Source organism: Sebastes fasciatus, chromosome 3 (assembly GCF_043250625.1).
Source record: "Sebastes fasciatus isolate fSebFas1 chromosome 3, fSebFas1.pri, whole genome shotgun sequence".
Lineage (NCBI taxonomy): Eukaryota > Metazoa > Chordata > Actinopteri > Perciformes > Sebastidae > Sebastes > Sebastes fasciatus.
The window spans coordinates 18,775,837-18,789,332 of NC_133797.1; the positions used below are offsets into that span (position 1 = coordinate 18,775,837).

Here is a 13,496-nt window from a genome sequence, read left to right on the forward strand (position 1 = left end):
ATATCTTTATATTTTGTGGCAAGTAAATCCTTCAAGTGTGACATTAAACAGAAACACCCAAAAGGGCAAAGATACACAAGTGAAACCTCAAGCAGACCGTTGACAATTAAGTCCAAATTAAGCCATTAGAGGCCGTGTTTAACTCCACCATGATAGCCAGCAATGATTGAATTAAGTTTAATTTGACTATCCAGTGCACTGGTGGTCTTTTCATCTCTGTGGGCAAGAGAAAATGCATCTGAATTGTCACGAAATACACCCGCATGTCACGATTGCATATGAAAAAGAACAATTTAATGCGAGCAGAAGGGCTGTCTTTACGGCCTGTGTGATTGACCACCAACATTGTTCCAGGAATCTTATTTTCACATCGGGGGAATCACTCCAACCTCATCATTTATGACGGATATGTTATATCTTTTGAGCAGGTGGGGGGTGGGGAAGAAGCTTTACATTAATGACATCTGATCCCTTTGTGGGGCATCCCTTTTCAAGTCGAGGAATCAAAGACCACCAATGTGTTACACCTCTAATGTCGTCAAAAGAGGAGGAGGACGATCTGCAGATTTGGCGCAGACACACACTTCAAATCTTGATCCGCTCCCACCAAGTGCATGCTGGCAGATGGAGGCGAGCGCAGCACAACCCTCTGATCAACTCCTGCACTTGCCACACACTGCGCTAGCTCCGACAACGTTTATCATCCTGGTTTACTGTTGACGGCCACTTTCTTTTTCCTCCATTTCCCTCGCTCCTTTCCTCTTTGGCAGGCAGGATTAAGTTTAATTGTATCGTTTATGACAGATACGGAGTGAGGTTTGGCACTAATTCAAGGCAGACCGTGCACAGACATTTTATGGTTTCTTTCCACCTCACTTGCTGATGTGTGGTGGTGACACATTTGACAAAAACCATCCAAGATGGAGCGCAGGGCGGTGGAGGGGGTTGTGTTTATAGAGAGAGATTGAAAATGAACTGAGACAAAACTCTTACACACACCAATTTTCAATTTTCAGTCACCCTGAACTGCATCTTCTTTCCTGCACCTCATGCAATCACATTCCTCTACAAGTATGATTGGTTGAATCTAAAAACTGTGCGGTTTGCAGTTTGAGCACTTCTACGCTACGGTCTCCTCTGCAGTTGCGGCACCCCGGGGCCTAACTACCCTCAGTGATCTCATAATTAACTGGATGGGATTGGAGGAACCTGCCAAATATGTGCCATTTGTTGTTTTGGGGTCAGACAAATTGAGGTGTCAAACAGAAAAGTCTGGTTTGTTGTAAAGCAGAACAATGTTGGCTTTGGTGCAGAGATAGTGAAGCTGTAGGGGGTTTAAGGAACAATGCATAGCATTAAGGGGGGGCCTATTGGCATAAATGGCAACCCGGTATCATGCTAAAGCGTGCAATAGACCAACCCGTCCACCAGAGGATAGCGTGTCACTGTCACGTTTTACCTCGCCGAGGCGTGAATATTACACATGTGTAAGAATGTGCAGTACCAGCAGGGGGCAACAAAAGCACTCACTTAGGTTTAGGCAACCAGCAACGTAGCATATGTACATGGATGCATTTTCATTTAAGTCAGTTCAGACTACATGGCGTACAAATGACACGCCTAAAGCAAGAAATTGTCATGACACTGCGTTCTTATTGCACGCTTTTGCCTCGCGTAATATCGTGTCATTCACACGCCTTTTTGTACGACCGGGCTGGAAAGGGAATATAATACCTTAGATTCGTTACCTTAGAATGAGGCGTTGCTATCTACATATGGAGCGAGTCTTCTCCACGGAGCCGGCCGCCATGTTTCTACAGTAGCCCAGAACGGACAAACCAAACACTGGCTCTAGATAGGGCCACTCACATTTCACATTTTCACGTTTTCACGTCGGCCACCGTAGTTCTCCTACATGCTTGGCACATTGTAGAAGTTTCAGTTGGTTGCAATCTGCAACCTCACCGCTAGTTGCTGCCATATCCTACACACTGCTCCTCTAACACATGACATCAATACTTGTTTAACAGCTGATGTTCATTCATCAGACAGATGTAGTGTTAAGATGCAAGTGTGTGTGTGTGTGTGTGTGTGTGTGTGTGTGTGTGTGTGTGTGTGTGTGTGTGTGTGATTCTGCATGCTGAGCGGACCACCAGGCCACTCCGCGCCTTTGAGCTTAATACAGCTGATTGCACTGTGATCAGTGCTGGTAATAGTTAAGGCTTCAAAGGCTCTACCTCTGAGGCTGCCAGCAGTTATTTCCGACCCTGAGATCGTTGTCCCGGCCTTTGGAAAACACTTAGTCCTCATCTCTGTCTGTCTTTCAGCTTTATTGCATAACAATTTTTCATTTTATTTCATTTTTCAGCTTTTTACTGTACGTTTTAGTACAAGCGAACAAGTCAAGAGAGGGAAAAAGTCATAAAAAAGGGTAAAATGTTAAAATACGGCCAGAAACAATCATAAAAAAATCAGTAATGATGATAACAAAAATATAATAATATCATAATATATTCTGAATCAAATGGTCCTTATTAGCAGGTGAAGTTTTATTGTCACGGACATACAGACTTCTTGTCCATGGTTCTAGCCGGCTGGTTCTAGCCTTTAGCATGTGAGAATGGTGTCGATCTTCTGTAACCTAACCTGGCAGATGGTTTGTTACATAGAACCATCTGAGAAGCCGTCATTGGAAACTGTTTGGAAAAGGGCAGGACCTTTAAAAAAAAAAGAAAAGATACTTGGCAGGTGATTGGATGAACCATCTGTTAATCAAACTCGGCCAGTCGGACTTGGGAGAAGAGCGACCATGTTTTACCTTGTTTTATTCATATCATTCATATTTTGTGTTTCCTGTTTTATTTTGTTACTCACCTCTTCTCTCGTTTCAGATTACTTCACTTCCTGCCTTTGTGTTTTCCCGCCAGTTTTGATTGTCTGTCCCGCCCTGATTAGTTTCACCTGTTCCTCGTTAGCCATCACTTGTTCCCTCTTCCCATCAGTATGTCACTATTATATACTGTATATTAGCCCAGTTCCTTTTGTTCACCTTGAGTGGCGATTGCTGTTTTCAATGTCAAGAATTTTGAACTGTCCATCCGACCTGAAAGTACTCAGAATAATGACACCTGAGCATCTGCTGATGAAGATTGTGTGATATGGCCCAGAACAAGTTAGGGAGTTGATATTGAGTGCATGTTTTGTCAACTAATATATTTTTCCAGTTCTTTGCATTCCTGTACCTCCATTCTTCCTCTGTCGCACCGGTGGACTCGGGGTCGTCACCTCTTGGTGCCCCCATGTTCAAAAACAGTGCCCTCTTGGATGCCCCTACGGTAGATAAAATATGATAAAGTGCCCTCTAGGGTGTCCTTCCAGTAGAGAAAATGTGATGAAGTGCCCTCTAGGGTGCCTTTTAAATGGAGAAAATGTGATAATGTGCCCTTCAGGGTGCCCTTCTGGTGGAGAAAACATGATGAAATGCCCACAAGGAGCTTTTTAAATGGAGAAAATGTGATAATGTGCTATCTAGGGTGCCCTTTGAGTGGAGAAAACATGATAAAGTGCCCTCTAGGGTGCCCTTCCAGTAGAGAAAACATGATAAAGTGCCCTCTAGGGTGCCCTTCCAGTAGAGAAAACCTGATGAAGTGCCCTCTAGGGTGCCCTTCCAATAGAGAAAACATGATGAAGTGCCCTCTAGGGTGCCTTTTAAATGGAGAAAATGTGATAACGTGCCCTCTAGGGTGCCCTTTCGATTGGAGAAAACATGATGAAGTGCCCACAAGGAGCTTTTTAAATGGAGAAAATGTGATAATGTACCGTCTAGGGTGCCCTTCGAGTGGAGAAAACATGATGAAGTGCCCTCTAGGGTGCCTTTTAAATGGAGAAAATGTGATAACGTGCCGTCTAGGGTGCCCTTTCGATTGGAGAAAACATGATGAAGTGCCCACAAGGAGCTTTTTAAATGGAGAAAATGTGATAATGTACCGTCTAGGGTGCCCTTCGAGTGGAGAAAACATGATGAAGTGCCCTCTAGGGTGTCCTTCCAGTAGAGAAAACGTGATGAAGTGCCCCCTAGTGTGGCCTTTTAATTGAGAAGACACAATGCAGTGCCATATCTGCCTTATGCTAGGAAACTTTCTGCGCGCTCGTGCCATTTTAATTTTTTCCGTCCCTGCCCCTCCGACAGCCTGAGTCCATCACTGCTCTGTCGTCGTCTTCTTGTTTTTCTCCCTGCCTCTTTGTCCGTCCCCACCTCTGTTTTTTGCGTACAGGTGAGCTGTCATACCTGGACCCTACAATTACACCATGTGACCCCCCTCTCCTCAAACAAACACACATCACACACACGTAAACGCCCTTTGGCACGGAAGACACCTCCTTTTAAACACACACACATCACGAAACGAGTGTCTCGTTTGACGCAGAGAAGGTTTTCGGAGGATAGTTGTAGTTAATATGAACTTGAAGGGTTATAAAAGAAACTGTGGTGGAAGAAAATGATTGAAATAAGCCGAAGGGTCTTTGTGGTGATGCTGCATTTTATTACGCTCTCCATGGCTCATCATCAGGACAGGTAAGAAATCATTTATGAATCTATCAGGACAACAATAATCTGTGAAACATAGTCAGCCTCCTTAAAAAAGGAAGGTGTGTGTTACAGTGTGAGCATGTGAAATGAACCTACACTTGGCTTGTGTCTAATAATTTATTAGCCTCTTATTGCGCTGTGGGTGTGAGGAGATTTAACAGCAGCCATGAATGAAGCTTGTTCGGTGGTTCTGTACGCCTTGTAGTTTATTGCACTTTTGTTTATGACAGCAGATTTTTAATGAGGAAATTATTACTGCTGCTAAGAATTTAAGGACTTTTTCTGGTGAATGTTTGGGAATGAGGAAGGTGTTTCATAAGTAGTTACGGTATATAGCTGCAATAAATGGGTTCAAGTGTGGTCAAAAGATCCGGTAAGCTATAAACTGCAGGAGAGATTTATCTGAACGTGGGATTGTATTAGTGGCATTTTATTGTAGACTAAATTAATTCTTGACTATATAATTTTTTTCTTTTGTTGTGCTTTAATCCCTATCTTTTTAGATACCTTTTTATTATTGTCTTAAAAAGTAGTATCCATGGTGTTTACAGCTAACAGTCCCATAATGCAATGCATCACATTAAACAGATGTGAACATTTCCGTTGTGTGACTATGGATGTGTTATAGAGTGCTACAGGATTGAGTCCTAAAACCTGGAAATGAGTTAGTATTTTAACACCTCCGGTTCCCTTCGTCTGGAAGTCAATGTGATTTTTTAATGGGCTTTTAGTTAGATGCCTGAGAACTGTGGTTAACACAAGCTTAAAAGATTTGAATGTTTTGTTCTACGATTTGAAAAACACGTCAGTAAATATCCCACTCGTGAATTTTTAAGCTTTTATATGCATGTCTTAAAAAAGGCGGTTGCTAACAAGTGGCTAAATGAGACTACTAAACATCATCACGCTGCACGTCCCCTGGTCTCTTACACTCTCGTTGTGTATACTCACGCTCATGCGACCGTGGTGTAGTTTGTTTAAATATTATAACGTTAGCTTTTTACTTCTGGCGATTGCATTCACACTTCAAAAATCATTAAAGTGGTGTTCATTTGTGGAGATTATTTTACGGAACAAAACTTGTAAGTATCATAAACGTTTATTCGCCACGGAGCTTATTTTCTGCAATAATCCAAAACACAATGGAAAAATCCCATTTTGTTTTGTCGAGAGGAACCAGGGCGATGCTAACTTCTGGGTTGGCCTACAAAAATATGTTGTGCCTGCAGCACTCTAAGAAGCACTACAAGAACCTGGCGGTGATCATGCAAAATGACAGTGATTAATAAGTGTTTAAAATCTCAATTTATTGCTCACTAAAGAGTAAAATCTAAGTGTTTGGGAGGTGGTGAATGAGTAAATGAGGATGATGATGATTGTGGGCTCTAGATGTGTGTTTACTAGATTAATTATACTGTGTCGTACTTCCTTTGGGGACTTAATGTTGATCTTTCTACTGTGATACTACCCTGCAGATATGATTACATGAGATATTGGGAGTGATGATTAAACATATTCCCTTGCTGTCTTCAACCTATATGTTTATTTAGCTCGCTGCATACTTACACACACAGTGAGGGCAGATGAACAGCCGACCTCTGTGCTTTTCTAATACTGAAGTGTTTCACCCTCTTGCAGGTCATCAGTCTGTGTGGGTGATCTGTGCTGAGATTGAGGCCCTAAAGGCTTGACGATGCTTAATGATCTGATAACCTTTCGTCCCAGCCTCCGCAGGTCAGCGGAGGATGCGCCGGAGCACACTGGGGGTCGCGCACGGCCAGGACACTGCAGCTATGGTCGGACTACTTCCTGTTGTGTGGGATGGAGGAATGTTAACGGCATTTGTCAGCGTAAGCCATTCAGTACAATGACACATTACCCAGAGTTCACAGGTTATCCGTTCAGCATCTCAGCAGAACAACAAATACTAGGAAATAAGTGAGAGGAAGTTCTGATTCTTACATTTCTGGCTTTTTTCTTTGCATTTTTCCGCCATACTTTATCTGTTGTTTTTGTCCGTATGAACATATCATTATTAGAATCATTAGTGGTGGAAAGTAAATTAATAAATGTACTCAAATATTGCACATAAGTACAGTTTTGAGGTACTTGTGTATTTCCATTTTATAATACCTTACTCTTTTACTCCACTACATTTATCTGACAGCCATAGTTACTAGTTACTTTGAATATTAAGATTTTACATATATGTGATGAGAATGTGATAAAACAGATTACATGACCTGACAGTGTGTAAAGTAAGTTAAAACGTATTCAACCAGCTACAAAATTTAAATACTACTTACAGTATGTGTGAATGCATCAGTAATAATCCAATATCTTTTTATATAATCAAATACTCTGAAACATTCTTCTTTTAATATTCAAGTACATTGTGTTGAAACTACTACTGTATCTTTGATCAAACTGTGAATGCAAGATTTATTTTTAAATTGAACATTTTTACATTTAAAGCTGCACTAATCAATAATTTGACATTACCAGTTTATCAAATTTCTATATGTAATTTTGACAGTGTTACATAGCAGAGAATCAACATCCAACTCTGCAGTTCCCCTCAGCCTTACAGAGTGTTTTAGCATCTTTTAGCCCAAAGACAAATTTAGCGACTAGCTGGAGAAGATAGTGGATCATTTATTAGCTAAATTCAAATTTTTCCCTCAGGAGTTGGTGGAGACCAAAACCGAGGTAAAAGCAGAGTTAATATTGGACTTGCGTTCACCGGGTGCCGTGAAACACGACTCCAAATTAATGCTGATGTTGCTCTGTATCTGCTGGAAGACGTAAATAGGCATCTGTTTGCTAACACAATCGCCATATCAACTTTATAACATGATGCATGTCACTGGCCATGTTTCCATTCTCATATTTTTATGCACATTTTGAAGTATTGCATTAGAGTAGCTGTATGGAAACGGCACAATTTGACAGCAAAACTTCCTCAATTGTGCAAAAAGTTTTTACACTTGCAGGAGGTGGTTTTTGCCTTGGTCGAAAAAGAGTCGAAGTGCTGAATGGATTACGGAAACGCCTTTGCTGAATAAATTCTGACGTAGCGAACATTTAACGCCCATGACTGATCAGCTGTTTCTACTGTCGCCGTCTTCTCAGATATTCCCATAACGCAGGAATGCTTGATTTCATCTCCGGACAGCATGAAACATGGCCAGTCCTAGCTGATATGAAAAAACAATTAAAACTTGGTTAGATGGCCAAGGTGACTTGTTTTGTTTCCAGTTCGTAACCTCTACTTCTTCTACCCTGTTTACTGGCGAATTACAGCCATGCGTAGCCTATATAGCGACAACTTCTGACCAAACTACACTGTAAGCAACAAGCTGAGTTTATTCGCTCCAAACCAGTTGATGGAAACGCGCCTAATTCACATTTCTTTTTTACGACATTACAAAAGTTTGCTTAATATTCGCTGTTGTGTTTACAGCTTTTTCTGTTGCCTTCATGTGGACAAAAAGTCAATCAATGCTGCTTTAATTTGTACATTTATTTATTATACCTGTACTATAATTATGGATCCCATCATATTGTACAGAAGTTAGTGATGTTAGCATAATTTGGTTTATATTGTGTCTGTCGTCCTGTATAGCGGTGTGCAAGACATTGTGTGCAAATGGAAAATGTGTGGGACCAGACAAGTGTTTATGCTCCACAGGGTATAAAGGAGCTCACTGTGATGAAGGTAGAGTATAACACACAAAATAATTGTCAGTCTTATGTTTCTAATTTCTTAACCCGTTCTCCTGCATCATTTACCTCAAGGATTTCTATCTGCTGCTCCAATAATGTTTCATATTGACTCCAGATGTGAATGAGTGCGGTTTCCTGGAGAGACCGTGTTCCCAGCGCTGCATGAACACACACGGTAGCTATCGCTGTTACTGTGAACCTGGATACACACTCGGTGCAGATGGATACACCTGCACCAGTGAGTAATTTCCTGTTTAAACTGAACAATTTGATGAAAATCTGTAAACTGACAGATGATATTTCTGATGTTGGATCAGTTTTTTCACAAAAAGCCATCTGCCATCTTTATACCATAATAGGAGGTTAACGTATCTGAGGACTTGGTACTCAGTTTATTTTAGGCTAACATAAATGTTTATGACAGAAATTCACCGTTTATATTATAGAAAGTGATATCATAACAAAGTTAGGTGGTATTTAAAGGGCACAAAGTATAAATTAGTGATTTATGTAAGATGCTGATTTTTGTTTTTAAGCAGTGTTTGGTCAAAATTTTTGTTTATGGTGTCATTACCAGCCCCAGTGTTGCAGAGTATGTACTTGTGTGCTGTGTGTGTGGCGGTATGATGGTATGGTTCTCTCAGCGGTGATCCAGTGGCCCATTTCTCTGACCGATCCTCAGCCAGTGTTTCCCCGTCTGTCTTCCAGGAGAGGCCGCATGTTTCTCGCTGCGCTGCCAGTTTGGTTGCCAGATGGCGAGAGGGGGAGCGATGCGCTGTCTGTGTCCCCCCGGCCTCCACCTGGCCGCTGACAACAAGACCTGTGAAGGTAATGCTCTTTCAGAAACACCCCCCAGCTCATCATTACAGCACGCCTCACTTGTTTAGATTCAATGTTTGTTAGCGTGATAGTCCGCCTGAACTGCTGTTTCTATTCACTTCATTATTCAGTCTGATATCATGGTCGTGTTTTGGAGGGGTTGCTATTTAGCCTAACCAATCATCTCTCTTAATTTTCAGCTTGTAGTGATGATCCCACAGAGAATTATTACACCTCAGCTTCATTTAGTGTCTTTCAGCTCATTATTTTGATTTCATGGAGCTACAAATTCATGGTCGACACTTATCGCTGTGTGACGGGCATGACGCGTTACAAATAAAATTGAGCTGGTCTCAACTTTTTTGACGCAGTGACGCAGTGCAACATAAACCAATCATTATGTTTTTGTTTCACCCTGTCCCATTCCATCGACAAAAATGCAGTTAGTCAGTTTCCAGTGCTATTTAATGACATAACTTCATCAACGCTACTAATGTAGCAGGCCACCCTGTCCGTTTTGTTGCTTTTGTTGCTTACAGTGGGAACATGGCTTTGTTGCCAACCGCGACAGCTTGTGGCTGGTGTTGTTTTCACCTTATGTGTGTCATCATGGCAAAATGTGATCCTGGAGACACCTACTGTAGCGTGAAATACCACAGAGGCGGTTTTGAGTACTTTGCCAGGTGTTTATATTTCTGTCTGTCGATTGCATTTGTCATCGCGATAGCGTTGCAACCGTGTAAGACGCAGTCACAAAACTTGGCCCTGGCCCGATTTTGGCGTTGCAGCTGGTGTGATCCCATCTCAAGATGGTCTCTAGTTTCTATTTGGCTCTATTTGTAGAGCAGGTGATGCACACAGCTTCCCATGCACATTATGTTAACTACCTGCAGTGAACTTACCAGTGGCTCCTCTCCACTGGGTCTGTCCACCCGATGGTAAAAAGCCTTTAATTACCTGATGTAAAGAAAAACATACCCTGGACTCTCTTCTCCTGAGTGTCCAACCGCTTTATGACTGAAGTCCTCCCTCGATAACTCAGCAGCAGACACGTCCTGTAATGAAGCAACCCTTCAGCAACCTCTCTCACGGCTGTTAAGACATTTTCACACTGTGGGAGAGCTTTTGGTGGGAACGATTCAACGCCCAAGACTGAGAGAAATCATAGCTTTTGTCTCACCAATGCACAACTGTGTTTAAAGTAGTGTGGGACAAGTATACAAGGTAATACACATGGAGCAGTACAGTTTGTATTTTTCTGGGTTTTTGCATTAATAGTCAAACAAAAAATCTACAGGTGTAAGGATAGTAAAGAAGTAGGATACACTGACTTGCCAGTTTAATAGGTACACCTAGGTATTTTCTATCATATTTATTGTCTGTAATTTGTTACCATTTTTGAAAAGGACTCTACAAGAAAAAGTACGAAAAGACCTGGTAAAATAAAGTTAAAATAGATGTAGCTGGGTGTGTCTATAATAAACTTGTAACTCAGTCTATAGACAATCCGACGAGATATTTAACAGAACCATTTATATGTGTCATTATTAGTAAATGTATTCCAGAGGACGCCATAAAGGACTTCATTCTGCACACCTGAAGTGAAACCTTCGCGTGTTTGGGTTATTATACACCTTTCAATGCTTCAGCACAAAGAGGTGGTTGCGAGGTCAAGGTACTAATTTGTGCCTGTCGTGTCTATTTGAAGGTAATTATTGTTTTGAGAAAAAGACCAGAAACATTTAAGCTGCGTTGTGTGGACGAGAAGGCCAAAAATGTGGTCTGTTGTGCAATGAAATTAGCCAAATGTGTTGCTGGTGTTTGACGTATGTTTGTGTTGCAGATGTCGATGAGTGTCGGCGAGATGCGGATGCGTGTCCACCACGGCAGACCTGCAAGAACACCTTCGGCAGTTTTGTCTGCGTGTGCCAAGATGGCTTTGCGATAGGGACGCGCCAGGGCTCGGTGCAATGTCGAGGTGAGGTCTCTTTATTTGTTATTAAACCAAAGTTAATGATAAGAATGAATAATGTGGTTTAGGAGCACTTAAATATCCAGTAGTTCCTCATTGTTGTTAAGCAGCTGGTCACATGTTTCTCATGAAATCTCATAAAATAGTGGTACACAGGAAACATGAGGAGAGCGTAAAGGGGATATCATGCAACAGGAGTGCCCCACCATAATTGAATCAGTGATCTTAAAGAGAACCTATTATGCTTTTGTGCTTTTTCCCTTTCCTTTAGTGTGTTTTATAGTTTTTTGTGCATGTAAAAGGTCTGCAAAGTCACAAAGCCCAAAGTCCACACCAAAGGGAGTTGCTCTCCCCACAGAAACACTGCTCCTGAACTGCCTGAAACACTTTGCTTGAAGTTCCGCCTTTTCTTCCGTAACGTAGTGATGGCACCAAGTAAGATATTTGCAAAATACCTGCCTAGCGGCTAGTTTGGCACGCCCTCAAACAAAGCAAGTTAGAGCGGAGCTGGGGCGGAGTCCGAAGAGTTTGGTTTAGTTGACCAATCACAACAGAGTGGGCCAGCAGACCAATCAGAGCAGACTGGGCTTTTTGAGTTCAAACAGAGCGTTTCAGACGAAGGGTGAAAAGAGGTGCTGCAGCATAGCCGGTATAAGTAAAATAAAGCATTGTTTGAACATTAAAGCATGTAAACATATTCTAGTAGAAACCCAAAATACAAGTATGCACCTGAAAATGAGCATGATAGGTCCCCTTTAAAATTGTGTTGAACTTTTATTTTCGGGAAAGTTGACTTTCACTCAGGGCACCTCAATGACTATTCGTTCAGAGTTCTGATATCTGCCTGTAAAAATACAGAAATGGGCAGATATAGTTAATGAAATATACATAATGGACAAATTTTCACTTTGCCTACAAATGAACAGATTTACTAAGTTATGGTCACAATGGGTTTCTTACGTACAACAGTAATGGCCATACTTTATTGAGTTAACAAATGCATAGATCTATTGTGGTGGTGTTAGAATAACTTACTTGGTTTATCATGTAAATGCATCTTTGTTACTGTACATCCCTCTTTTCAGAATGTATGTAATTATTGCAAAGTGTGTAGGATGTATATTGTTAACAAAATGATAATGGGAAAGACACAGTATGATGCTCATTTGTTGCAGACTACAAGTGCTCTTTGTAACTGAAAGGCTATTTCTTTGTAGTTGGTGAAATGTTCTCAACCATCCTCTAAATAAATAACTGGAAAAATTGAAATAAAACAATGTCTCATGCGTGTTAGACCACTAGGTGTATGAAGCCATATTCAGATCTGTTCCATATCCAATCCTGTAAATGACTGAATGGATCACAGCACAGCTCCACATGTTCTCCTCATCTGTGTTAATTGGCAGAGAGAGGGATCATGTGAAGATGTGCTTTGGCAGCAGAGGATCCAGAGACCATGTTTATTTGATGAGCACTCGTAGCTCACCCACTCAGTTGTGGGCTCACCCACGAGCTGTTATTGTTTTCATCCATGTGATGAGCATTGCAAAATTATCTCTCCAGCAGGTTTGAAACAGACATTTCTCGAAACCCTAATATGACGCTATAAAGCAGCCTCGCTCTGATGAAGAAATAATTAAATATCTGACAAACATCATCCCTCTCCTCCACAGATAAGGATGAATGTTTAACCGGGTCTCACCGGTGCAGCCGCCATGCTCAGTGCATCAACACAGATGGTTCCTACACCTGTCAGTGTTTGGAGGACTACCTCGGCAACGGACGCACCTGCTGGCCCAGGAGAGCCCCACAGTCCAAGGCTGACATGTACTACAACTACAAATTCTCCAGAAGAACCAAGCCCATACAACCTTCATCTTAGAGCTGCTTCTTACAACCTGCAAACGAAAAGAGACACGCAACATTAGAGGCTAACTTAAGAGGTGTTCAGGTTAAAATAAACAGATGTGAGGATGTTTTCAACTCTCAGAACAAAGTATTTTGTTAAATATAATGTTAATTTTCCACACAACTGTGAACTTTTTTTCTGTTTAAGGCTGTTATTTCTCTTCCCAGTCAGAAAGGCAAAAACCTGGAAGCACCATTAGTTGCCTCTTTGATGTCTGTTGAAGGAACCCTTCATTTAACAAATGCACCACAAACAGGACCACACTCTGTACTTTGCTTCAGCCCAAATGGACTGTGATGACAGGAGGGCTTTCCTTGCGCTGGCATCACCGTAGTGTCACAGAAACACAGCCCCTGTTACTGCATGTGGGACGTATACTTTGTCCAACAAAATGCTGCATAAAATTGCAAACACTGCCTATGAATCATTGGTGATTTATTAAATATTCCATTAAGTTTTCTTCACGGGGAGAAAAAAAA

The 13,496-nt window shown here is 41.5% G+C and overlaps 1 protein-coding gene across 1 annotated transcript; it reads left to right on the top strand.

The window, feature by feature from the left end:
- Positions 1-4,415: 4,415 nt before the first annotated feature.
- On the top strand, positions 4,416-12,990 carry LOC141762695 (nephronectin). Its single transcript, XM_074626695.1, has 7 exons — positions 4,416-4,576; positions 6,317-6,441; positions 8,217-8,309; positions 8,433-8,555; positions 9,026-9,145; positions 10,980-11,114; positions 12,782-12,990. The coding sequence occupies exons 1-7, from the start codon at positions 4,500-4,502 to the stop codon at positions 12,988-12,990; spliced, it is 882 nt and encodes a 293-aa protein (XP_074482796.1). The 5' UTR covers positions 4,416-4,499.
- Positions 12,991-13,496: the final 506 nt, after the last annotated feature.

Bases quoted from the DNA above. Each gene is read 5' to 3' on its own strand.
- LOC141762695 (XM_074626695.1), top strand. From the start codon at position 4,500: ATGATTGAAATAAGCCGAAGGGTCTTTGTGGTGATGCTGCATTTTATT. The intron at 4,577-6,316 runs GTAAGAAATCAT...CTTTCGTCCCAG, and splicing joins ATGGCTCATCATCAGGACAG to CCTCCGCAGGTCAGCGGAGG. The intron at 8,556-9,025 runs GTGAGTAATTTC...TCTGTCTTCCAG, and splicing joins AGATGGATACACCTGCACCA to GAGAGGCCGCATGTTTCTCG.